This window comes from Oncorhynchus mykiss, chromosome 6 (genome assembly GCF_013265735.2).
Source record: "Oncorhynchus mykiss isolate Arlee chromosome 6, USDA_OmykA_1.1, whole genome shotgun sequence".
Lineage (NCBI taxonomy): Eukaryota > Metazoa > Chordata > Actinopteri > Salmoniformes > Salmonidae > Oncorhynchus > Oncorhynchus mykiss.
In genome coordinates, this window is record NC_048570.1 from 74206238 (window position 1) to 74231469 (window position 25232).

Genomic DNA, 25232 nt, shown 5'->3' on the forward strand with positions numbered 1-25232 from the left:
AGATAATAGGCAACATCAAAACTTTGACCACTCATGTAAAATAACCAATGGAAAATACCTAGTAATGTGATATAACTTTGGCAGTACAGGATCCCTGTTCGACGCCAGAGAAAATACATATCAACAGTAAAAATGCATGCGTGGATTTTTCCACATAATTAAAATGATTTGGGTAGAATGTATATAGACGCCACACACAAAGCCATGGGAATACAGCACGCTGAGAGACAGATGAGTTGCTCTTAGGTCTTACCTTCATCAGCAGCTTACCACACTAGTCCTGGGAGAGTTGTCTGTGTTTCCTGATGCTAACAGCTAACAGCCTCACAGAGTGGACACCGGCCCGGCCCCTGGCTCATTACAGACTGGTCCATTGTTCACCTCACACCGCCGCTCACGCAACGCTACTGCTGCTCAATGCTGAGCAATGTGGATAAAACACCCTGCTGCTGACCTCATTTGGGCTTTTCACAGATAGAAACACACTCTTTCTCACCCATCTCTGACTCTTCCGTTTCTACCCCACTCAAAAGACTTTGGGAACTTTCTGGACTTGGCTCCTGACTGAGGCTTGCGAAACCCAAGGCGGTGGTGGGGATCTGATGTCACAGCTAGCAACGGTTAGAATAACAAGTGTGAGCTGAGCTGGGCTGGGCTGGGAGGAGGAAGTGAGGGCTGTGATCCGAGGTGCAGGTTGGGACAGATCTCTTCACACCTCTGGGCTCGGTCTTCCACACGAGGGTGGGGACTACTGGGGAGAGAGCTGTACAGCACCTGATCACCTGATCACCGACTGTCTGACTCTGACTCACTGTGTCAGTGACCTAACTCCTCCTGTTCATTCTAAATTCTAAACAAGCATTACAGGTTCAAATCCAGTAGAACACACCTATACATAGGCAACAAATCTGTTTGGAAAGCAGGAAAGGTTTTGTCATTATAGTAACAGCCCAACGAAGTGAAGAAAGCAGCAAGATAGGAAAAGTTAGGTATTAACTAAAGAACGCCCTTTAAAGCTTGATTAAGCCATAACGTAAATATAATAAATGAAATGGAGCCAGTTCAATAGCATTACTGAACTGTACACCTATGAAGGTCAAAAGATTTCAATTTCCCATACTCAACATACACTCTTAGAAAACAGGGTTATTCAGCTGTCCCATAGGAGAACCCTTTTCGGTGCCAGGTAGAACCTTTTTGGTTCTAGGTAAAACCTTTTTGGGTTCCATGTAGTACTCTCTGTGGAAAGGGTTCTAAGAGTGTAGGGTAGGCCTATTATAGAACAAATAACAATATGAGGGACAATAAGTCTTTCAATTACAGTGCCTTCAGAAAGTATTCATACCCCTTGACTTATTCCACATTTTGTTGTGTTACAGCCTGAATTACAAATGGATTACATAGATGTTTTTTCCTATCCACAATACCCCATAATGACAAAGTGAAAACATCTTTTTAGACATTTATGCAAATGTATTGAAAATGAAATGCAGAAATATCTAATTTACATAAGTATTCACACCCCTGAGTCAATACTTTGTAGAAGCACCTTTAGCAGCGATTACAGCTGTAGTCTTTCTGGGTAAGTCTCTAAGAGATTTCCACACTTGGATTATGCAACATTTGCACATTATTATTTACAAAATTCTTCAAGCTCTGTCAAACTGGTTGTTGATCATTGCTAGACAACCATTTTCAGGTGTTGCCATAGATTTTCAAGAAAATGTAAGTCAAAACTGTAACTTGGCCACTCAGGAACATTCACGGTTTTCTTGGTAAACAACTCCAGCGTAGATTTGGCCTTGTGTTTTAGGTTGTTGTCCTGCTGAAAGATGAATTAATCTGCCAGTGTCTGACTGAAAGCAGACTAAACCACTCCATTTCTTTTTTATCCTGAAAAACTTTCCAGTCCGGAACGATATCCATAACATGATGCAGCCACCACTATGCTTGAAAATATGGAGAGTGGTACTCAGCAATGTGTTGTGTTGGATTTGACCCAAACATAATAAGTATTCAGGGCAAAAAAGGCAATTGCTTTGCCACATTTTTTGCAGTATTATTTTAGTGCCTTGTTGCAAACAGGATGCATGTTTTGGAATATTTTTTTTATTCTGTACAGGCTTCCTTCTTTTCACTCTGTAAATTAGGTTTGTTTTGTGGAGTAACTACAATGTTGTTGATCCATCCTCAGTTTTCTCCTATCACAGCCATTGAAATCTTTAACTGTTTTAAAGTTGGTGAAATCCCTGGGCGGTTTCCTTCCTCTCCGGTAATAGAGTTTAGGAAGGACGCCTGTATCTTTGTAGTGACTGGGTGTATTGATACACCATCCAATGTCTAATTAATACCTTTACCATGCGCAAAAGGATATTCAATGTCTACTTTTTTTATTTGTCCCCAGGTACCAATAGGTGCCCTTATTTTGCGAAGCATTGGAAAACCTCCCTGGTCTTTGTGGTTGAATGTGTTAAATTCACTGCTCGACTGAGGGACCTTACAAATAATTGTATGTGTGGGGTACAGAGGTGAGGTAGTCATTAAAAAATCATGTTAAATACTATTATTGCACACAGAGTGAGTCCATGCAACTTATTAAGTGCATTTTTACTCCTGAACGTATTACTTGCCGTAAGCTTGCCATAACAAAGGGGTTGAATACTTATTGACTCAAGACATTTCAGATTTTCATTTGTAATTAATTTGTAAACATTTCTGAAAAGATCAATCCACTTTGACATTATGGGGTATTGTGTGTAGGCCAGTGACAAAAACAATCTAAATTTAATACATTTTAAGGCAGTAACACACCAAAATATGGAAAAAGTCAAGGGGTGTGAATACTTTCTGAAGGCAGTGTATGATACTCCACTAAAATGGCTCCTGGTAAGTGAGTTAACCAGTGGAGCTTGACAGATTAACCCATACCATCAATCAGCATGTAGGAACAATGCCATAGACAGTACAGTATGTATGAGAACCAGATCACTACAGATTATCTCTGAGGGACTACTGTATCTAACTTCTCCAGTTGAAACTGCTTGGTTTCTCATAATGAGGTAGAGAGGAGTGAAACTGGCCCCACATGCCTGGTTTGGACCTGGGGGTTGGACTCAGGGTTCACTCTCATTAAACCCAGTCCAGAGGCTGGACTCATAGGTTCAGTTTCCTGGACCCGGTTTAAGTCTAGTCCAGGACCATAATGAGCAGTGTCCTGGATGAAGCTATTCATACATCATCGTTTTACAGAATAGTGCTAGCTAGATCATGTTCCAGTTGACTGTGGTAAAAGTCCAAAGTTATGTCCAATTATCCAGTGTGTTTAAAATGGAAACATATGCAATATGGTTTCAAGGGAAAGCAAATGGATAAAGACCAAACACGGTTGAAAATAGCAAGAGGACGGATGAGTTTTAGTAACCAACATTCTCAAGGTTGAACCACATTGATCAGCTCTGTAATTCATTTACATGTAGTTTTGATTTGCCACATTCATCTATAAGACTATATCTAGAAAGCATTTTGAGGGATCAATGTTCAACAATAAGCTCCTGCTGGGGAAACATTATTGCTAATGGCCTTTAAATCAAACTGTACGGTATATATCCACAGTATTGCTCCAAATGCACATATACTGAACAAAACATATAAACGCAATGTAAAGTGTTGGTCCCATGTTTCATGTGCTGAAATAAAAGATCCCAGAAATGTTCCATACGCACAAAAAGCTTATTTCTCTCACATTTTGTGTACATATGTGTTTACATCCCTGTCAGTGAGCATTTCTACTTTGCCTATTTAATCCATCCACCTGACAGGTGTAGCATATCAATAATCTGATTAAACAGCATGATCATTACACAGGTAAACCCTGTGCTGGGGGAAATAAAAGGCCACTCTAAAATGTGCAGTTTTGTCACACAACACAATGCCACAGATGTTTTGAGGGAGTGTGCATTTGGCATGCTGACTGTAGGAATGTCCACAAGAGCTGTTGACAGATAATGTAATGTTAATTTCTCTACCATAAGCCACCTCCAACATCATTTTAGAGAATTTGGTAGTAAGTCCAACCAACCTCAATCCTGCAGACCACGTGCAACCATGCCAGCCCAGGACCTCCACATCCGAATCCACAGAAAAACACAACCCAATTCACAAATACTGATTTATAAAACACTATGAGATGGAATCAAATGTGAGTGACTGCATATCAAAAAATACTAAGGTGTTTAAATGTGGCATATGCTTATGACAGTCCCACTGCAGTGTATGGTGCAATGATGTCTTGCAACAAAGAGTCCTACCAGACCGTTGTATGGCAGTGCAAATTCAGTGTCCTCCAAGGAAAAGGAAAAATACCTCTTTGCATGCAAATTTTCTCATGGATGTCCTGAGTTCGGGCGGCTCGCCATCCTTGGTGGAATTGAATCCATACTCAAAAAATCTGACCTGTTTTACAAACATGATCACACAATATATATAACATGAGTACCTTTCATATAAACATTAATATAGCTCTTAGCTTTAATCTCTTACAGGAATAATAAAATAAAACGTAGTCAAAATGCTTTACACTTTAACTACAGCACCAGGCTCACGTGAACTAAACAATAATCTAGCCTGGGCAATGCAAAGGACTTTACACAACTACAGCACCAGGCTCACGTGGACTGAACAATAGACTAGCCTGGGCAATGCAAAGGACTTTACACAACTACAGCACCAGGCTCACGTGGACTGAACAATAGACTAGCCTGGGCAAATGGAAAGTACAAGTGCTTACACCTATACACAATTTCTTATAAAGTAATCTAAAATGTACCAACATGGATTATGATAATAGCTAATCACATTTTATAAAAGTATGAAAACGAAAATAGTTCGCCATGCAGGATTAGCATGATCACTAATGTTTGCTATTTAAATTGATCGATAGCTGAGCTAGCCTAAATGTTAACGGCTTGTGCGTACTAGGTTCAGTATGAACGTGCACAAAACGCTAGCAATAGCTTAGCTAGTCTAATCGCTAGCGGCTTGTTCTCCTTATTAAACGTAACCAAATCCCGGGGTCAATCTTTCCTCCAACTCCTTCACAGTACGTTCAAGTTTGCGTACGACACAACAGTGGTAGGCTTGATTACCAACAACGACGAGACGGCCTACAGGGAGGAGGTGAGGGCCCTCGGAGTGTGGTGTCAGGAAAATAACCTCACACTCAACGTCAACAAAACTAAGGAGATGATTGTGGACTTCAGGAAACAGCAGAGGGAACACCCCCCTATCCACATCGATGGAACAGTAGTGGAGAGGGTAGCAAGTTTTAAGTTCCTCGGCATACACATCACAGACAAACTGAATTGGTCCACTCACACAGACAGCATTGTGAAGAAGGCGCAGCAGCGCCTCTTCAACCTCAGGAGGCTGAAGAAATTTGGCTTGTCACCAAAAGCACTCACAAACTTCTACAGATGCACAATCGAGAGCATCCTGTCGGGCTGTATCACCGTCTGGTACGGCAACTGCTCCGCCCTCAACCGTAAGGCTCTCCAGAGGGTAGTGAGGTCTGCACAACGCATCACCGGGGGCAAACTACCTGCCCTCTAGGACACCTACACCACCCGATGTCACAGGAAGGCCATAAAGATCATCAAGGACATCAACCACCCGAGCCAGTGCCTGTTCACCCCGCTATGATCCAGAAGGCGAGGTCAGTACAGGTGCATCAAAGCAGGGACCGAGAGACTGAAAAACAGCTTCTATCTCAAGGCCATCAGACTGTTAAACAGCCACCACTAACATTGAGTGGCTGCTGCCAACACACTGACACTGACTCAACTCCAGCCACTTTAATAATGGGAATTGATGGGAAATGATGTAAATATATCACTAGCCACTTTAAACAATGCTACCTTATATAATGTTACTTACCCTACATTATTCATCTCATATGCATACGTATATACTCTACTCTATATCATCGACTGAATTCTTATGTAATACATGTATCACTAGCCACTTTAACTATGCCACTTTGTTTACATACTCATCTCATATGTATATACTGTACTCGATACCATCTACTGTATCTTGCCTATGCTGCTCTGTACCATCACTCATTCATATATCCTTATGTACATATTCTTTATCCCCTTACACTGTGTACAAGATAGTAGTTTTGGAATTGTTAGTTAGATTACTTGTTATTACTGCATTGTCGGAACTAGAAGCACAAACATTTCGCTACACTCGCATTAACATCTGCTAACCATGTGTATGTGACAAATTAAATTGGATTTGATTTGAGATAGATAAGTAAGTGTTAATATCTGGTTTTGTCTTTTTAGTTCAGTTTCGTACAACTTCTCACTTCGATTTGAAACATAGTTTTTCTTCCATAGAATGGCAGTAGCTCTTCACGTTCCATTCTAGCTCCTTTTCAACATGTTGGAGCCAACTAGTGTAGAGCGTGTGGTTAGGAGAGGGACTAAGAGAGAATATTGAGTTTTGATTGGCTCAAAATAAACTGCTCGTCATGCAGCAACTGACAGATGATTTGTAATAGCTGTAAGCTTTTAAACATATCACAATCTAATATAATATGATTGGTTGCTGGAATCTCACTAGTAACAATTGTCACGCCCTGATCTGTTTCACTTGTCATTGTGATTGTCTCCACCCCCCTCCAGGTGTCGCCCATCTTCCCCATTATTCCCTGTGTATACAGTGCCTTGCGAAAGTATTCGGCCCCCTTGAACTTTGCGACCTTTTGCCACATTTCAGGCTTCAAACATAAAGATATAAAACTGTATTTTTTTGTGAAGAATCAACAACAAGTGGGACACAATCATGAAGTGGAACGACATTTATTGGATATTTCAAACTTTTTTAACAAATCAAAAACTGAAAAATTGGGCGTGCAAAATTATTCAGCCCCCTTAAGTTAATACTTTGTAGCGCCACCTTTTGCTGCGATTACAGCTGTAAGTCGCTTGGGGTATGTCTCTATCAGTTTTGCACATCGAGAGACTGACATTTTTTCCCATTCCTTCTTGCAAAACAGCTCGAGCTCAGTGAGGTTGGATGGAGAGCATTTGTGAACAGCAGTTTTCAGTTCTTTCCACAGATTCTCGATTGGATTCAGGTCTGGACTTTGACTTGGCCATTCTAACACCTGGATATGTTTATTTTTGAACCATTCCATTGTAGATTTTGCTTTATGTTTTGGATCATTGTCTTGTTGGAAGACAAATCTCCGTCCCAGTCTCAGGTCTTTCGCAGACTTCATCAGGTTTTCTTCCAGAATGGTCCTGTATTTGGCTCCATCCATCTTCCCATCAATTTTAACCATCTTCCCTGTCCCTTCTGAAGAAAAGCAGGCCCAAACCATGATGCTGCCACCACCATGTTTGACAGTGGGGATGGTGTGTTCAGCTGTGTTGCTTTTACGCCAAACATAACATTTTGCATTGTTGCCAAAAAGTTCAATTTTGGTTTAATCTGACCAGAGAACCTTCTTCCACATGTTTGGTGTGTCTCCCAGGTGGCTTGTGGCAAACTTTAAACAACACTTTTTATGGATATCTTTAAGAAATGGCTTTCTTCTTGCCACTCTTCCATAAAGGCCAGATTTGTGCAATATACGACTGATTGTTGTCCTATGGACAGAGTCTCCCACCTCAATTGTAGATCTCTGCAGTTCATCCAGAGTGATCATGGGCCTCTTGGCTGCATTTCTGATCAGTCTTCTCCTTGTATGAGCTGAAAGTTTAGAGGGACGGCCAGGTCTTGGTAGATTTGCAGTGGTCTGATACTCCTTCCATTTCAATATTATCGCTTGCACAGTGCTCCTTGGGATGTTTAAAGCTTGGGAAATCTTTTTGTATCCAAATCCGGCTTTAAACTTCTTCACAACAGTATCTCGGACCTGCCTGGTGTGTTCCTTGTTCTTCATGATGCTCTCTGCGCTTTTGACGGACCTCTGAGACTATCACAGTGCAGGTGCATTTATACGGAGACTTGATTACACACAGGCGGATTGTATTTATCATCATTAGTCATTTAGGTCAACATTGGATCATTCAGAGATCCTCACTGAACTTCTGGAGAGAGTTTGCTGACCACTGCAAATCTAGAGAGAGTTTCAGACCACTGCAAATCTACCAAGACCTGGCCGTCCCTCTAAACTTTCAGCTCATACAAGGAGAAGACTGATCAGAGATGCAGCCAAGAGGCCCATGATCACTCTGGATGAACTGCAGAGATCTACAGCTGAGTTGGGAGACTCTGTCCATAGGACAACAATCAGTCGTATATTGCACAAATCTGGCCTTTATGGAAGAGTGGCAAGAAGAAAGCCATTTCTTAAAGATATCCATAAAAAGTGTAGTTTAAAGTTTGCCACAAGCCACCTGGGAGACACACCAAACATGTGGAAGAAGGTTCTCTGGTCAGATTAAACCAAAATTGAACTTTTTGGCAACAATGCAAAATGTTATGTTTGGCGTAAAAGCAACACAGCTGAACACACCATCCCCACTGTCAAACATGGTGGTGGCAGCATCATGGTTTGGGCCTGCTTTTCTTCAGCAGGTACAGGGAAGATGGTTAAAATTGATGGGAAGATGGGTGGAGCCAAATACAGGACCATTCTGGAAGAAAACCTGATGGAGTCTGTGAAAGACCTGAGACTGGGATGGAGATTTGTCTTCCAACAAGACAATGATCCAAAACATAAAGCAAAATCTACAATGGAATGGTTCAAAAATAAACATATCCAGGTGTTAGAATGGCCAAGTCAAAGTCCAGACCTGAATCCAATCGAGAATCTGTGGAAAGAACTGAAAACTGCTGTTCACAAATGCTCTCCATCCAACCTCACTGAGCTCGAGCTGTTTTGCAAGGAGGAATGGGAAAAAATGTCAGTCTCTCAATGTGCAAAACTGATAGAGACATACCCCAAGCAACTTACAGCTGTAATCGCAGCAAAAGGTGGCGCTTCAAAGTATTAACTTAAGGGGGCTGAATAATTTTGCACGCCCAATTTTTCAGTTTTTGATTTGTTAAAAAAGTTTGAAATATCCAATAAATGTCGTTCCACTTCATGATTGTGTCCCACTTGTTGTTGATTCTTCACAAAAAAATACAGTTTTATATCTTTATGTTTGAAGCCTGAAATGTGGCAAAAGGTCGCAAAGTTCAAGGGGGCCAAATACTTTCGCAAGGCACTGTATGCCCTCCCAGGCCCAACCATGGCTACACCCCTGCCCATATATGAAATCCATAGATTAGGACCTAAAAAAATAATTTTAATTGACTGATTTCCTTATATGAACTGTAACTCAGTAAAATCATTGAAATTGTTGCATGTTGCATTTATATTTGAGTTTAGTCTAAATTCAGTCTGGTTCTTGTTTGACCTAGCAGCAGCCATAACATTGTGATAGTCAAAAATGCCCCAGTGTAAAATCACTGTAGATGTATTTCAAATAGCAACAGACCCTGTGTAATATATCGATTCAAACACCCCATATCCAGCCATCAGACCATTATACCCAAATTTAAGTGCAATCAGCCGGTAGAATAACAGCACACATTCAAAAATACCCCCTTAGGCACGCCTTGGCCAAGATTACTCCAAGAGTCATAAAAAGCTGGTTTGACTGCAGTATTAAGCCCCTGTAAGTTCCTTTTCACACAAAAGGAAAACATCAAGTGCAGAATTCTCCAGTACGGATAGCTGCGTTGTGGTTGGGGTCTGTGAGGGTGTTCTGGTGGTCAGGACTGGGCCAGTTAAAACAAGCCTGGCTCTGGCGCTGGGCAGCTTCAACTGTGGCGGCCACACATGTACTGAGCTGGGTGCCAATTAGGGAATGGCTTCTGGGTCCTGGACCCACTGTCCTCCAGCCAGGGCACATCATATCAACCACAGGTCACTTCCTGTTCTGTTGATAGACCGGGCCACAACAGGAGGGCTTCCAGTAACCCAGATAAATAGATAGATTTTCAAAAAGAAAAAAGAGTGAAGCCATTAACATCTGCTCCATTTCACTTTGAGCTTCACCCTCAAGACACCTCCTCTTCCTCTCACAAATGTGTTTTATTTCATTTCCTTTTACCTTTTTATAGATTTATATCCAGCTTTCCAGTGACTTCATTTATTTTCTCAGCAATAATCTTTTCTATTAAAAGAAGTGCCCATCAAAGCCCTGCTGCACCCCTCCCTGATCTTATGAGAAGTTGTCTTCTCAGAATTCTTTCCTGTCAAGTGATTTACCGACAGAATCATTCTTTCTTTTGGGGGGGGGGGGGGGGGGTTAGCGACTTGTGGGAAGTTGTGGGCAAGTATATAACGGTGCTCTCTCTGTGTATAAATTACAGTTTCTTCTCTTAAATCATCTTAACTTTGAGCAATTTTTAATCAGTAAAAATTATTGAAACATAATGAACTCTGTAGAGTGTTGATGGTAACAGAGATAGGGAGTGTTATTGTTTCTAGAGAACTGTCTTCATCTCGACTGGGGTCGTTAGATGAGCGTTGGGGTACAATTATTAGATTCAAACACTTGATGTAACCTGAGTAGATTATCATAAGGAGACCAGGGCTAACTACACTCTTAAAATAAAGGGTTCCAAAGGAGTTCTTCGGGTGTCCCCATAGGAGAACCCTTTCTGGTTCCAGGGAGAACACTTTTTGGTTCCAAGTAGAACCCTTTTGGGTTTCATGTAGAACACTCTGTGGAAAGGGTCCTACATGGAACCCAAAAGGGTTCTACCTGGAACCAAAAAGGGTTCTTCAAAGGGTTATCCTATAGAGACAGCAGAATAACCTTTTTAGGTTCTAGATAGCACCTTTTTTTCTAAGAGTGTATCTAACTCAGGAGAAATGGTGAGGTAACAGAAAAACAACTACTCAGCACAAAATATATTTATCTTAAAAAATATATCTGTCAGTGGTAGTCATGTTTAAACTCCTCACAGGCTATGGTGTTTTCACACTGGGTCAATGTACCAGCCAGGGCTGTAGCTAGCTTCCAACTGGCAGCCCTTCTCAAGGTTATTCACATAAGAGATCCAACTAAAACATGTCAGAGCCATAGCCACTGACTGCTGTGTTATACAAGGACATGTAGCACTAGGTAAACTAACATCCTGACAGACTACACACCAAGTAGCAGATGGTGAAGGCTTGCAGTTGCACCCCTGTGAGTCCGATGTAAGCACTCCATGCCAGTTGATGCCAGTTCCTGTAGATCTTAAATCTTCACTCTAAGCCTAGTTTCAGTGGACACAGTGTGTGTATATATAGTGTTGAAGGGAAAGACTGATCACAAAACAGAACAGTCTATAGCCAGCACTTTCATTACGAGCCCTGTTTGTTTCTCTGTTCCAGGAGGAAGATGTCATCTCTCAACATGGTAACTCAAACAAGCCTCTGCTCAGACCACAAAGAGTTTATTGTTGAATGGGGCCCTATTCCAGAATGTAGAGGATGGCTTACAAAAGCAGATACTACTAGTCCTATCCCTGTAGCTCTAGAGAAAAGGCAGACAGAATATTACAGAATACAATCAGTACTTCCTTATTAATAATTGAATAACGCTAACAACTGTGGGATGATGAGCCCTGTCACCTACTGTATGCAGTGTGTCACTCAACACAGACACATAGTGGGATCCCACGGTACAGATTTACAAAACTATATTTACTACCTGAGGAAAATGTCCTCTGAGGCAATAAAGGATATGACCACCTGCACTGGTTATTACTGACATCATAGTGCATGTTGAGAGCCTTCTCCTTTCCATCCACCCTCTCCCTCCCCCTCCCCCTGGCCTAGAGGCTGGTGGGGATGTCACTGACCTGTCGGGGATGTCCCGGGGCACATTAGCCCCTCTTGCTCGGGGTGCAGCCTTGGAACTTTTGTTGGCAGTCATCGTCACCCTCGGACCGCCCACACGCCTGATAGACAGACAGGATACAACACATGAAACTCCCCAGCCGTAACATGAACAATACATCAGCATCCAACAGATTGAAGTCTTTGTGATTGTTTGGGTGAGGGTATACTTGTAGCCCTGTACATGTTGTTTATAAATCACAACAATTCATTACTTACTGTTAATATATTGCAGTAATAAGAAAATTAGTTATGTGAAATATAGCGTTACCCAAAACACTCACGCTTGAATTTGAGACCTTGAGAGTGTAAGTGGGTCAATGTCCTCTGTGCATATTTGGCCAAAACCATGACAAATATGGAGCTTAATCTCAGCCATGGGAGTGCCATATCAGATATCAGATGGATGACTTCACTGGATTCCTAACAGTGTGAGTAAACACCAGAGCATAAAGTACAACAACCAAGGAGAGAAAGGGCTGTGCTGTGTGAGGGACTCATCTGTGCTCTAGGCTCTGCTCTGTTAATCCAGCACCTCTCTCTCTTTTCATACAAATGAATGGAAATACAGTAATCATGAGGTCACAGCTCCAAACGAGAATTGTCCCTGAAGTCTCACAACAGAAGACAAATGTCTTTGGTTGTCACAGAAACGGCAGAAATATTTCTGAATCATTCAGGCTAGTTGGACAGAAGATCTTGGCTTGTTTAAAAGAAACCTTCAATCTCACTCCATTGTTTTCCCATCCATTTAGAGAGCACAAACGGTAGAATTAAAGAAATTACAGAGCACGGTCTCTAGATTGTAATTACGGTGCACCCTTAAAATCGCTGTTTGAGATTGAAGTGGGCAAGAATAGCCAGTAATTGCAAACAAAGCACAGAGCCAACTAAAAAGGGGAGACACTCCATCCCCTTCTGATTGGAATGTGTGCTTGTATCAGTCTTTGCTTGACTAGAGCAGCCAAGATTAACAGACTTGCTCTCTTCCCATGAACGTGTTCACCAAGAGGGCTAGAAAAAAAAAGCCTGGCTGTGTTTTACTGCAGATTTTACTTTTAGGGGCTTGTAGTTTGTGTGCTGCTGAAGGCTCTGAGGACTCAAGCTAAACAAGGAGAGACATGTTTCTCTGATCTGACTGACATGATGACCACATCGCCCGCGTTACGTGTGCAAGCGTTGCAAAATATATTTACACATGCATGTTATTCAATCATTTCGTTCAAACTGCTCGCGTGCTTCAACGAGCGTCTGCGTAGCCAGTCGCTAAAATAGAACTCCCATCTCCTCATTGTTTTTTTTAGGAGCATATAACCACGTCGGTGATTGAAAGATGAACTGAGGTCCACACTCCATTCCAGTTGGTGGTGTTAATGCACCTTAAAGTTGGTTGCCAACCACCATATAAAGTCCACAGAAAAAGAAGAAGAGAGGAGAGATTACTAGAAACTAACCATGTTTCCCATTTCATCTGTGGATTAACTGTTGGAGTAGAGACTCAAAATGGGTCAAAATTCTACAAAGATCCACAAGTACCTTGTGCATTTCAGGTAAAATAAAACCCAATGTTTGTATCCGAGGACAAATTACCTAGCAACATCAAGCTAGCGAGCTAAATGTCCATGAATGTTTCATGTGTTTCGACCTGTCCCCAAATTAATATAGCTGGTTCAGAGTTCATGTTGATATTTCAACCTGATATTCTGATGGCGGACGGACAGACGCACGCGCATGCTTGGTCTAGTCGGCATGTGAGCCAAACGGGCCATCACATTTACACAACTCTCATCACCATTATATTCAATCAAAGGGTAATGACTTCCAGTCTTGCATATTTCTTTGCCTGATAATGTAGTTCATATCATTGCCATGATAATTTCATCAAAACATATTTTATTATATATTAATGTATTATTGTGTTGAAATGGATGTTCAGGTCAAATGTGTTGTTTCTTCAATGCTTCTCTCTATTACGCCACACATGCTGTGGTGTCCATGACATGGCAGACATCAGCACCCAGAGGAACCTGTGTTAGTAACCCATGATCACGTGTGGCTCAGTTAGTAGAGCATGGTACTTGTAACGCCGGGGTTGGGAGTTTGATTCTGGTCAGAAGCTGTTTGTTTAAAGGAAGTAGTTATATGAAGCAGCAGTAGCCCTAGTGGAGCTGAGCTGTGTCCTATAGAGACAGATGAGGAGAGAGACGGCACTGAGCCCTATAGAGACAGATGAGGAGAGAGACGGCACTGAGCCCTATAGAGACAGATGAGGAGTGAGACGGCACTGAGTCCTATAGAGACAGAGGAGAGAGACGGCACTGAGGCCTATAGAGACAGATGAGGAGAGAGACGGCACTGAGTCCTATAGAGACAGATGAGGAGAGAGACGGCACTGAGCCCTATAGAGACAGATGAGGAGAGAGACGGCACTGAGCCCTATAGAGACAGATGAGGAGTGAGACGGCACTGAGTCCTATAGAGACAGATGAGGAGAGAGACGGCACTGAGCCCTATAGAGACAGATGGGGAGAGAGACGGCACTGAGCCCTACAGAGACAGATGAGGAGAGAGACGGCACTGTGTCCTATAGAGACAGATGAGGAGAGAGACGGTACTGAGCCCTATAGAGACAAATGAGGAGAGAGACGGCACTGAGCCCTATAGAGACAGATGAGGAGAGAGACGGCACTGAGCCCTATAGAGACAGATGAGGAGGGAGACGGCACTGAGCCCTATAGAGACAGATGAGGAGAGAGACGGTACTGAGCCCTATAGAGACAGATGAGGAGAGAGACGGCACTGAGTCCTATAGAGACAGAGGAGAGAGACGGCACTGAGCCCTATAGAGACAGAGGAGAGAGACGGCACTGAGCCCTATAGAGACAGATGAGGAGAGAGGCGGTACTGAGCCCTATAGAGACAGATGAGGAGAGAGACGGCACTGAGTCCTATAGAGACAGATGAGGAGAGAGACGGCACTGAGCCCTATAGAGACAGATGAGGAGAGAGACGGCACTGAGCCCTATAGAGACAGATGAGGAGGGAGACGGCACTGAGCCCTATAGAGACAGATGAGGAGAGAGACGGCACTGAGCCCTATAGAGACAGATGAGGAGAGAGACGGCACTGAGTCCTATAGAGACAGAGGAGAGAGACGGCACTGAGGCCTATAGAGACAGATGAGGAGAGAGACGGCACTGAGGCCTATAGAGACAGATGAGGAGGGAGACGGCACTGAGCCCTATAGAGACAGATGAGGAGAGAGACGGTACTGAGTCCTATAGAGACAGATGAGGAGAGAGACGGCACTGAGCCCTATAGAGACAGATGAGGAGAGAGACGGTACTGAGTCCTATAGAGACAGATGAGGAGAGAGACGGCACTGAGCCCTTTAGAGACAGACGAGGAGAGAGACGGCACTGAGCCCTATAGAGACAGATGAGGAGAGAGACAGCACTGAGTCCTATAGAGACATAGGAGAGAGACGGCACTGAGCCCTATAGAGACAGAGGAGAGAGACTGCACTGCGCCCTATAAAGACAGATGAGGAGAGAGACGGCACTGAGCCCTATAGAGACAGATGAGGAGAGAGACGGCACTGAGCCCTATAGAGACAGATGAGGAGAGAGACGGCACTGAGCCCTATAGAGACAGATGAGGAGAGAGACGGCACTGAGCCCTATAGAGACAGATGAGGAGAGAGATGGCACTGAGCCCTATAGAGACAGATGAGGAGAGAGACGGCACTGAGCCCTATAGAGACAGATGAGGAGAGAGACGGCACTGAGCCCTATAGAGACAGATGAGGAGAGAGACGGCACTGAGCCCTATAGAGACAGATGAGGAGAGAGACGGTACTGAGCCCTATAGAGACAGATGAGGAGGGAGACGGCACTGAGCCCTATAGAGACAGATGAGGAGGGAGACGGCACTGAGTCCTATAGAGACAGAGGAGAGAGACGGCACTGAGCCCTATAGAGACAGATGAGGAGAGAGACGGCACTGAGCCCTATAGAGACAGATCAGGAGGGAGACGGCACTGAGCCCTATAGAGACAGATGAGGAGAGAGACGGCACTGAGCCCTATAGAGACAGATGAGGAGAGAGACGGCACTGAGCCCTATAGAGACAGATGAGGAGAGAGACGGCACAGATGAGGAGAGAGACGGCACTGAGCCCTATAGAGACAGATGAGGAGAGAGACGGCACTGAGCCATATAGAGACAGATGAGGAAAGAGACAGCACTGAGCCCTATTGAGACAGAGGAGAGAGACGGCACTGAGCCCTATAGAGACAGATGAGGAGAGAGACGGCACTGAGCCCTATAGAGACAGATGAGGAGAGAGAAGGCATTCCTGCTGTCATCTATTTCCTGTTTTAGTGGACTGAGAGGACAGAGCATACTTCAGTCTTCATTTTGATCCAGCAGCACAGGGAATTGCCAGAATATCCTGACAGATCCTAACAACTGCAGTTGTTTTGGTTCATTCGGATCTTCTGCAGACAGGGAAAGCCAAGATATTCAGAATGTGAGCCTTGGAGTGCAGTGATGGTGATTAGTCTACACTCAAACACATAGCCATAGGCTCTGGTCTGTATTTATTTCTGTGCACACAACCATAAGTACCCAAAGGTATACTGGAGTTTCACCTGTACATGCTTTCCCTTACTACAGTCATCAACGTCACCAACATTAAAAGGCATGTGAGAAAAACAGAACATGAAAGCACATCCGTGGAGGCCCCTCAGAGGAGAACCATCATCTCCAGTGAATTTCATAGAAATAAAAATAGTGGAACATTTAAAAAAGTTCTCCTTTTGAGATAAAACTATACTAAACATATTCACATCACCAAATAATTGATTAAAACACACTGAATTGCAATGAAGGTCCACAGTAGCCTCAACAGCACTCTGTAGAGTAGCACCATTATGTAGCCGAAGGACAACACGTTTCCGACCTCCTCTGGGTACATTGACTTCAACACAAAACCTAGGAGGCTCATGGTTCTCACCCCCTTCCATAGACTTACACAGTAATTATGACAACTTCCGGAGGATGTCGTCCAACCTATCAGAACTCTTGAAGCATGAACTGACATGTTGTTCACACAATCAAAGAATCAGAGAATAAATCTAGTACTGAAAGCATAAGCTACAGCTAGCTAGCACTGCAGTGCATACAATCTGGTAGGTAGTTGACACAAAGAGAGAGGAAAACAATAGTTAAACAGTTTTTAACAAATCAATTCTTTAAAAATGAAGGAGAAATAAGAGGAAGAGAGAAATGTAGTTGTATTTTTTTCACTTAGCTAGTGAATGCAGCTAGCTAGTTTAGTCTACTCAAACACCCGGCTCAAACAAAAGCAGCTCACAGAATACTGCACCTGTACATAGCCCACCTATAATTTAGCCCAAACAACTACCTCTTTCCCTACTGTATTTTATTTATTTATTTATTTTGCTCCTTTGCACCCCATTATTTTTATTTCTACTTTGCACATTCTCCCATTGCAAATCTACTATTCCAATGTTTTACTTGCTATATTGTATTTACTTTGCCACCATGGCCTTTTTGCCTTTACCTCCCTTATCTCACCTCATTTGCTCACATCGTATATAGACTTGTTTATACTGTATTATTGACTGTATGTTTGTTTTACTCCATGTGTAACTCTGTGTCGTTGTATGTGTCGAACTGCTTTGCTTTATCTTGGCCAGGTCGCAATTGTAAATGACAACTTGTTCTCAACTTGCCTACCTGGTTAAATAAAGGTGAAATAAAAATAAAAATAAATAAACATGTTATGTTAGATAGCTGGCTATGGCTATCCAACACTGGAACTCTTCCATGTCAAGATAAGCTTTTGTTTTTATTAACTTATTGCCACCTGGGCCCACCGGTGTAACTGCTAAACTGCTTGCTGACTATACACTGTACTGCATGATTGTAGCAGGTTTACTAAACACCTTAGTTTTAGTAGCTATGTTGACTATATGGTGACAATGATATAGGCTGTGTGTAGCAGTTAGCGCTTATGATAAGAAGGGTTTTTTGCATGGTCACAGACAGCTGATTCTGTAGAAAAAAGGGGAAATGGGGATAAACGTACATTAATTTGTCCAATACAAACTCTCGTTTGCAACTGTTGGACTACTGATTACACCCTAGATCAGTGAGATGCAAGCAAGAGTGTGCAAGGCGTTATTGAATGTGTCACTGTCACCTTGATTACTCACATTTTTCTCTCAACCTGTGACCTATGTTGTAAACTTTAATTCATAGGCTAGGTTGTAGCAACCTCATGATGGGAATAGAGAGCATTTGAGTATCATGTAGTAGCCTAAACCTATCAATGGTACATTGAGCTGGGTGAATGGAATATGAATGACAGTTATCCAATATGCTGTAATAGAAATATGGCCATGCTCATAAAAAATGATAATCCTCCTCACTCATTTTAAACTTCACCAACCACCACTGAAGCACATTAAATATTAGATGAAATTTGGACAGAATATCAGTTGTCTGAATATTATGCCATTTCTATTAAATACCTGCTACAGCTTGATTAAAACCTGTTAAGGATATGGCAGACATACGCCCCCTTTGGAGAGATTGGGTACCCCTAGTAAACTGGAAAAAAAAACGGTCAAAAATTGCTAATATATGCAAATAAAATTATTATTGGATAGAAAACACTCTAAAGATTCTAAAACCGTTGGAATTATGTCTGTAAGTATAGCAGAACTCACAGGGCAGGCATTCTTCCAAACTAGTTTTTGTGGCCATGAAAGTTGGAGCAACTTTGACGTCATGGCCCCCACCCTTCCCAACCAGTTATGATTCTGGGGACACTTTCTATCTCTTCCGCTAGATGTCCTCTTTCATTAGAGCTTTGAATCGTTCAAATCCCGCGAGAATTGACCCTATGGGAGTGAAATTAGTGCGTGCCACGAGAGAATAGGCTGTGCGTATGGGCGCGAATTGGTCCCAGCCATTCCTTTGTTCCAGCACTCAAGAGAAGAGCAGACGATGGCCGATTGAATTGAAGTTTGTTTTGCGTGTCTAAAACATCATAAAGCTTGCTTCTGCACTTAGTTTGACCTGTTTAGTCGACATATAATATGTAATTTTGAAGTTTTGATGCGCAACTTTTCCGGACCAGAGGACGTTTTGGGTGCATTTCAGCTGATGTTATTAGCAGTAGCTAATACAAAGACGCAAGACTTGAAACCAAACGATGTATTGGGTAAGTATGAAGCCTTCCAGAACATTCTGAACGAAGACCATCGAAGGTAAGGGAATATTTATGCTTAAATCTGTGTTTCTGTTGACTCCAACATTACGTGGAAATGTAGCTTGGAACTGAGCGCTGTCTCAGCATATGGAATAGTGTGCGATTTCTGTAACGTTAAAAATAAATCTAACACAGCGGTTGCATAAAGAAGCAGTGTATCTTTCTAACTATATGTAGAACATGTATATTTAATCAAAGTTTATGATGTCTATTTACGTTATCTTGCCGCGCTACATAGATTTCCTGCGGGCATTTTTGAGTAATTTCTGAAGGTGAACTCACTGTAAATGGACATTTATGGATATAAATGGCATATTATTGAAAAAAAAAATATGTACTGTGTAATATGTCATATTACTGTCATCTGATGAAGATTTTCAAAAGGTTAGTGAGCGATTTATTTTTTAATCCTGCGTTTGTTGATTGCATGTTTTGGCTATTGAAATGAGCTGTGTCTGGTGGTGGTTTTACATATATATGTGCTATGTTTTCGCCGTAAAACATTTTAGAAATCTGACTTGCTGGCTAGATGAACAAGGTGTTTATCTTTCATTTTAGCTATTGGACTTGTTAATGTGTGGAGGTTAAATATTTTTAAGAATATTTTTGCGTTCCATGCGCCACCGTTTCAGCTGAACGTGGGAGGGTTGATTCCCAATTGGGAACCAGTATCGTAGACAGGTTAAATATGTTTTTTTCATTGACTTATTGAAAGATGCACAGCTATAAAAATACTGTTGGCTGCGCGTAAAAACACTTTTAATTGTAACATCTGGAAAGCAAATACAGTATGCTTATAAAAAAGGAAAACGTATCGAGACAGGCATACTGATAAACTGCAGCAATTAAAAACACATTTCAAAAGTGTCTCAGTTAATCTTAATGGTTCTATCAAAACAAATGTAGAGTACCCCAGGATTCTTTATAGGCCTAGGAGTCAATTTTGGAAGTACTTCAGATCAGTACAGTTTCCAAATATGAGGCTTACTGCCTATACCTACATTGAGTGTACAACACATTCGTAACACCTGTTCTTTCCATGACCGACTGACCAGGTGAATCCAGGTGAAAGCTATGATCTATTATTGATGTGACCTGTTAAATCCACTTCAATCAGTGTAGATGAAGGGGAGGAGACAGGTTAAATAAGGATTTTAAAGCCTTGATACAATGTTTACATGGATTGTATATACTGTATGTGCCATTCAGAGGGTGAATGGGTAAGACAAAAGATTTAAGTGCCATTGAACGGGGTACGGTAGTAGGTGGTCTGAGTGTGTCAAGAACTGCAACGCTGCTGGGTTTTTAACACTCAACCGTTTCCCGTGTGTATCAAGAATGGTCCACCACCCAAAGGACATCCAGCCAACTTGACAGAACAATGGGAAGCATTGGAGTCAAAACGGGCCAGCATCCCTGTGGAACACTTTCAACACCTTGGAGAGTCCATGCCCCTTTGAATTGAGGCTGTTCTGAGGGCAAAAAGGGGTGCAAGTCAATATTAGGAAGGTTTTTATAATGTTTTGTACACTCAGTGTATCTGGAACACTTTGTAATGACAAGGAAATGGCAGTGATTGTTAAATAAATTCCCTTTAACAGGCAACTGGTGCAATGCAAGAACAGTAGGCAGGTTTCAGCATGTAATTACAAAGAAGCCAAGTTGAGGGCAACAAGTGAATTGGTGATTCATAGTTTTGAGTGTTGTGTCTCAACTTTCACTGTAGCAATATCTCAACACCTTTCTCATACTCTATGTGCAATCAGCCAATATTTACCATGTGGCACCCATGGCTACACTCTTAGAGAAAAAGGTTCTATCTAGAACCCACATTTTCTTTGGGCTGTCCTCATAAGAACCCTTTGAATAACCCTTTATGAAGGACCCTTTCCACAGAGGGTTCTACATGGAACCCAAAAGAATCAAAGAACCCTTTTGGAACCCTTTTTTCTAAAAGTGTAGTGATATAGGTTATATGCACAACCTACTTCACAAGTTCACAACAATGGAGAGATTTGGGTCAGAGAAGTCTAAGATGGAGCTTTGGGGTGTAAATAGCAAGGTGTTAACCAGCTGACTTCGTGGAGACTGATACCATCTCTTCAAATTAAAAAACAAGCTATAGGCCTCCTGTTTCGATCCCAGGCTGTGTCACAACCGGCCGTGACCGGGACCCCCATAGGGCGGTGCACAATTGGCCCAGCTTCGTCGGGGTTATTGGAGGGTTTGGCTGGAGGGGCTTTACTTGGCTCATCGCGCTCTAGCGACTCCTTGTGGTGGGCCGGGCACCTGCAGGCTGACTTCGGTCGTCAGTTGAATAGTGTTTCCTCTGACACATTAGTGCAGCTGGCTTCCGGATTAAGTGGGCGGGTGTTAAGGAGCGTGGTTTGGCGGATGCATGACTCAACCTTCTCCTCTCCCGAGTCCGTTGGGGAGTTGCAGTGATGAGACAAGATCGTAATTGGATATCACAACATTTGGGGAGAAAAATGGGGTAAAATACAGTTTCTTTCCTTGGATGTCAAAGCAGCAGCAAACTGTCAAACCATGCTCAGTAAGAGGTGGTCATGGTTCGTGTCTAGGGCTAGAGTATGGTAACGTCTTAAATGGCACCCTATCCCCTATATAGTGCACTACTTTTGAAAAGAGGTCAATGGGCCTCTGTTCAAAACATCAGACCAACATACATTTTTAACATCTTCAGCAAGAGACCTGAGAAAACATTTTGTATGATCTCTTATTAATTACTTTAGGCCCAACCTTTGGCACTTTGTCTTTCCTTGTTATTACCACAATGCTATGGTCACTACAGAAAATGGAATCTGATATTGCTTTGGAACAAAGCACTGCAGCGTTAGTAAAGATATGATCAATACAAGTGGATGTCACAGATCCAACACTTTTGGTATGCAATCTAGCTGGTTGAGTGATAACCTGGTTCATATTACAAGTATTAGTCACAGTTAGAAGATTCCTCTTGAGAGGACAGCTAGATGCTAACCAGTTAATGTTCAGGTCACCCAGAAAATAGACCTCTCTGTTAATATCACACAAATGATCAAGCATTGCACACATATTATGAAAATACTGACTGCTGGCACTTGGTATATGAGATTTAAGAACACTGCATACTAAACTTATATTTTCAGTAATTTATAAATGTCAAGGAATAGATGCTCAGATGAGACCAGTGGTGTAGTGGAGGGTAAACACAAGTAAACACACTTTATTTTTGCTTGACAGTTTACCCACCTTTTGCAGAAAAATGCATTGAAAGTAGGCGTTACTTTTTTTAGAGACCGGCGAGTTTATCCACCTATTTTCTCACCACTACATCACTACCTATGCAGGAATGCACCGCCCTGTCAGATATTTACATGTAATTTCAGTATTGACTTAACATTCAGCGAACGTTATGAACAAGACACAGCCTGGAATTATGACAAAAGGGAGCTAACAACTGTCCTTTCAACAGGCTGTCTGTCCTCCCACCTCTGCATTCTAGTCGAGTCATGCTGCCTTTACATGGTCTAATTCCCAAATAGCACCCTATTCCCTGCATAGTGCACTACTTTTGACCAGAGCCTTATGGGTCCTGGTCTAAAGTAGTTCACTATAGGAAATAGGGTGCCATATGGGGAATGACAGCAGGCAGGATGACAGCAGGCAGATTTACACCCACTCTGACCCCATCCAGGGGTCCACAGACAACCAGAAGTGAACTGCAGGTTAACTGTGACCCTGCATGACTGAGGCTCATACATAACGCATACAGTAAGTATTCTGTTGAACTACAGGACACAAGGTGGAAAAACGGATGGATTGATGGAAAACACTCCACATCAAAGGAGATTAGTTCCTTGTCTTACCTACATTTGGGATGCGCACTGGATAAACACTGATTGAGCAAGTAATGTTGTTCCACAGTAGTTACAAGGAATACAAAGAACTATCCTGTGATATGATCTCTCTGAATCATGAGTAAAAAATAAACAGGCCTATCTATCAACAACAATGTTCAAGGTATATGTTTATTCTCGTCAGGTTCCTCAGAACCAGTTACAGTTAGATCCCCAGACAGAAGGCAACATTTTTTCTAAGGCATTTACTCTTTCCCGAACTGTCTACGTGACTTACAGTACCTGCCATCCAAACCACTAACTCATAACTGTCCTATTATGTCTTAGCCATACCATATTCTACAGCAAAAGGCATATCCATTATGGGGGGAAATCATGAGGCTAGATAATATCAGTTACTACATGTCCAGTTACTATGTCCTTACTATACCATTAGATCACAAACTATGCTTTCTTGTTGAGGAGGCAAGTATGTGTGTGTTCCTGAGACTGTTTGGGGTGGAACAGAAGAGCTCTTTGTTTTCAACATGTCCTTGAATAAGGAAACTCATGGTTAAAAAGTAAGCCCTTTATCGGGTGACCCGAAACACACAAATACTATACAAAGCTACTCCCGCTAGTTTGTGTGTATGTGCACGCATGTGGGTGTGCGCGTGTGTGTGTGTGACGTGCATGGGCTGTGGAATGTTTCATCTCATAGTGAAGCCATTAGGTCCATGGCCTTGTCAGCCTTGACAGGTCAACAGGCCCATAGGCCAGCCCATCACATAGAGGAATGTGCTAATATTTGTCCTGTCCATCAGGCCTGGTATTCAACACATTAGACTATGTTTTAAAGGGTGGATGAACAGGAGAGGGGCGGGATCTCGGAGCACCTGGCTTCAATGATAAGAGCTTCTTTATCATCCAACAAAGATTCTCAAACACTCAACTATGCATCTTTGTTCATCAACACCTGGCAGTTACATACCGAATATGAGATGTCAATGTGATTTGGTGAACACAGCACTTTTCATGGTTTGGGCTGTGATGATAACAGTAAGTTGTTATTTAGTGTTTGTCATCACAATGGATGAACTTAAATGAACCTCCTGAGGAGTAGCCTTGGCGTGATGTAATTTCCATCCAGCACCACCACATCTCTGGTGGAAATCAAGTAATAACAACAGACACAATGGCTTCCAGAAATAGAAGCATTGTTCTAATTTTGTTCTCCAGTCTGCTACTACACCTCTGTCTCGGCCTCTCTGGCAGACATGTCCTCCCGACCATTTCTGCTGATCAGCATACTCCAAGGTTTTCAAACTACTGTTGAGCTGAGCTCACTTACAGCCATGAGCCAGCCAGTGAAAGCAGAGTAAAACCTCTGAAAACTCTTTCCAGACGTCACAACTCACCAGAAGACATGAGGAGTGTATGGGCCCATGTATCCACAGGCATTCTTTATCGTCTTCAAAATACCATTTCATTTTTCTTCCGTGCGTTCTCAGCGAGGAAAGAGGTTTTGGGACTGCTGTTGGAAATCCGACATCAGACGTGAGTCTGGAGGTTGAATTACTGGGTAAATATGGTAGAGGGGAAGGAGGAGCTACTCCAGACACTCAGTCCCTAACATAACATCATATGGTCCTCATAAACCTTTTACATGGAGGAGACGCATTGGAACTGTTCATGTGGTGTATGTGCATACAGCCTGTCGTCATGAACCAAGCATGTGTTTAGGTTGAGGAGAACGACTATGAATAACGTCTCCGTTAACATGAAAGCATTATAAAAGGCCTTCCACCTGGATGAGAACTCCGTTCCTAATTAACAGTCCATACAAATCTCCTCTCTGCCTCGCTCTAACACATAGGCCGCAACAGGCTGGCTTTTGTCTCCTTTTAACTTTCAGTGCCAGATTTTCAAAAGAATGGTCCAGTGGACATCTTTTTGTAGAGTGGGCGGCTGTTTGCTGAGCACTGTCGGGCCCCTTAAATATCCATCCCACAGAGCTCCATTCGCCTCTTTATGGGCAGGGGCACCCCAGGTTGACACTATTCATGGCAGCTGCACACTCCCTACACAATAACCACAAGTCCCTGCCACCGTAGCTCTCTGACTCAATGTGCCAGATGGAACCAATTCTTTCAGCTGTTTACAGTTCCCTTTTATCTTCAAGGCAATACTAA

General features: G+C 42.5%; 1 protein-coding gene across 3 annotated transcripts in view; it reads right to left on the bottom strand.

Annotated features, from left to right (window-relative positions):
- dennd2b (DENN domain containing 2B) overlaps window positions 1-25232 on the bottom strand; it is a 76617-nt gene that overhangs the window by 41080 nt on the left and 10305 nt on the right. For all 3 annotated transcript variants that reach the window (XM_036980948.1, XM_036980949.1, XM_036980947.1), the window contains exon 2: window positions 11863-11961. In XM_036980948.1, coding sequence (XP_036836843.1) covers window positions 11863-11936 — 74 coding nt within the window. In that variant the 5' untranslated portion in view covers window positions 11937-11961. The remainder of the gene's footprint in view (window positions 1-11862; window positions 11962-25232) is intronic.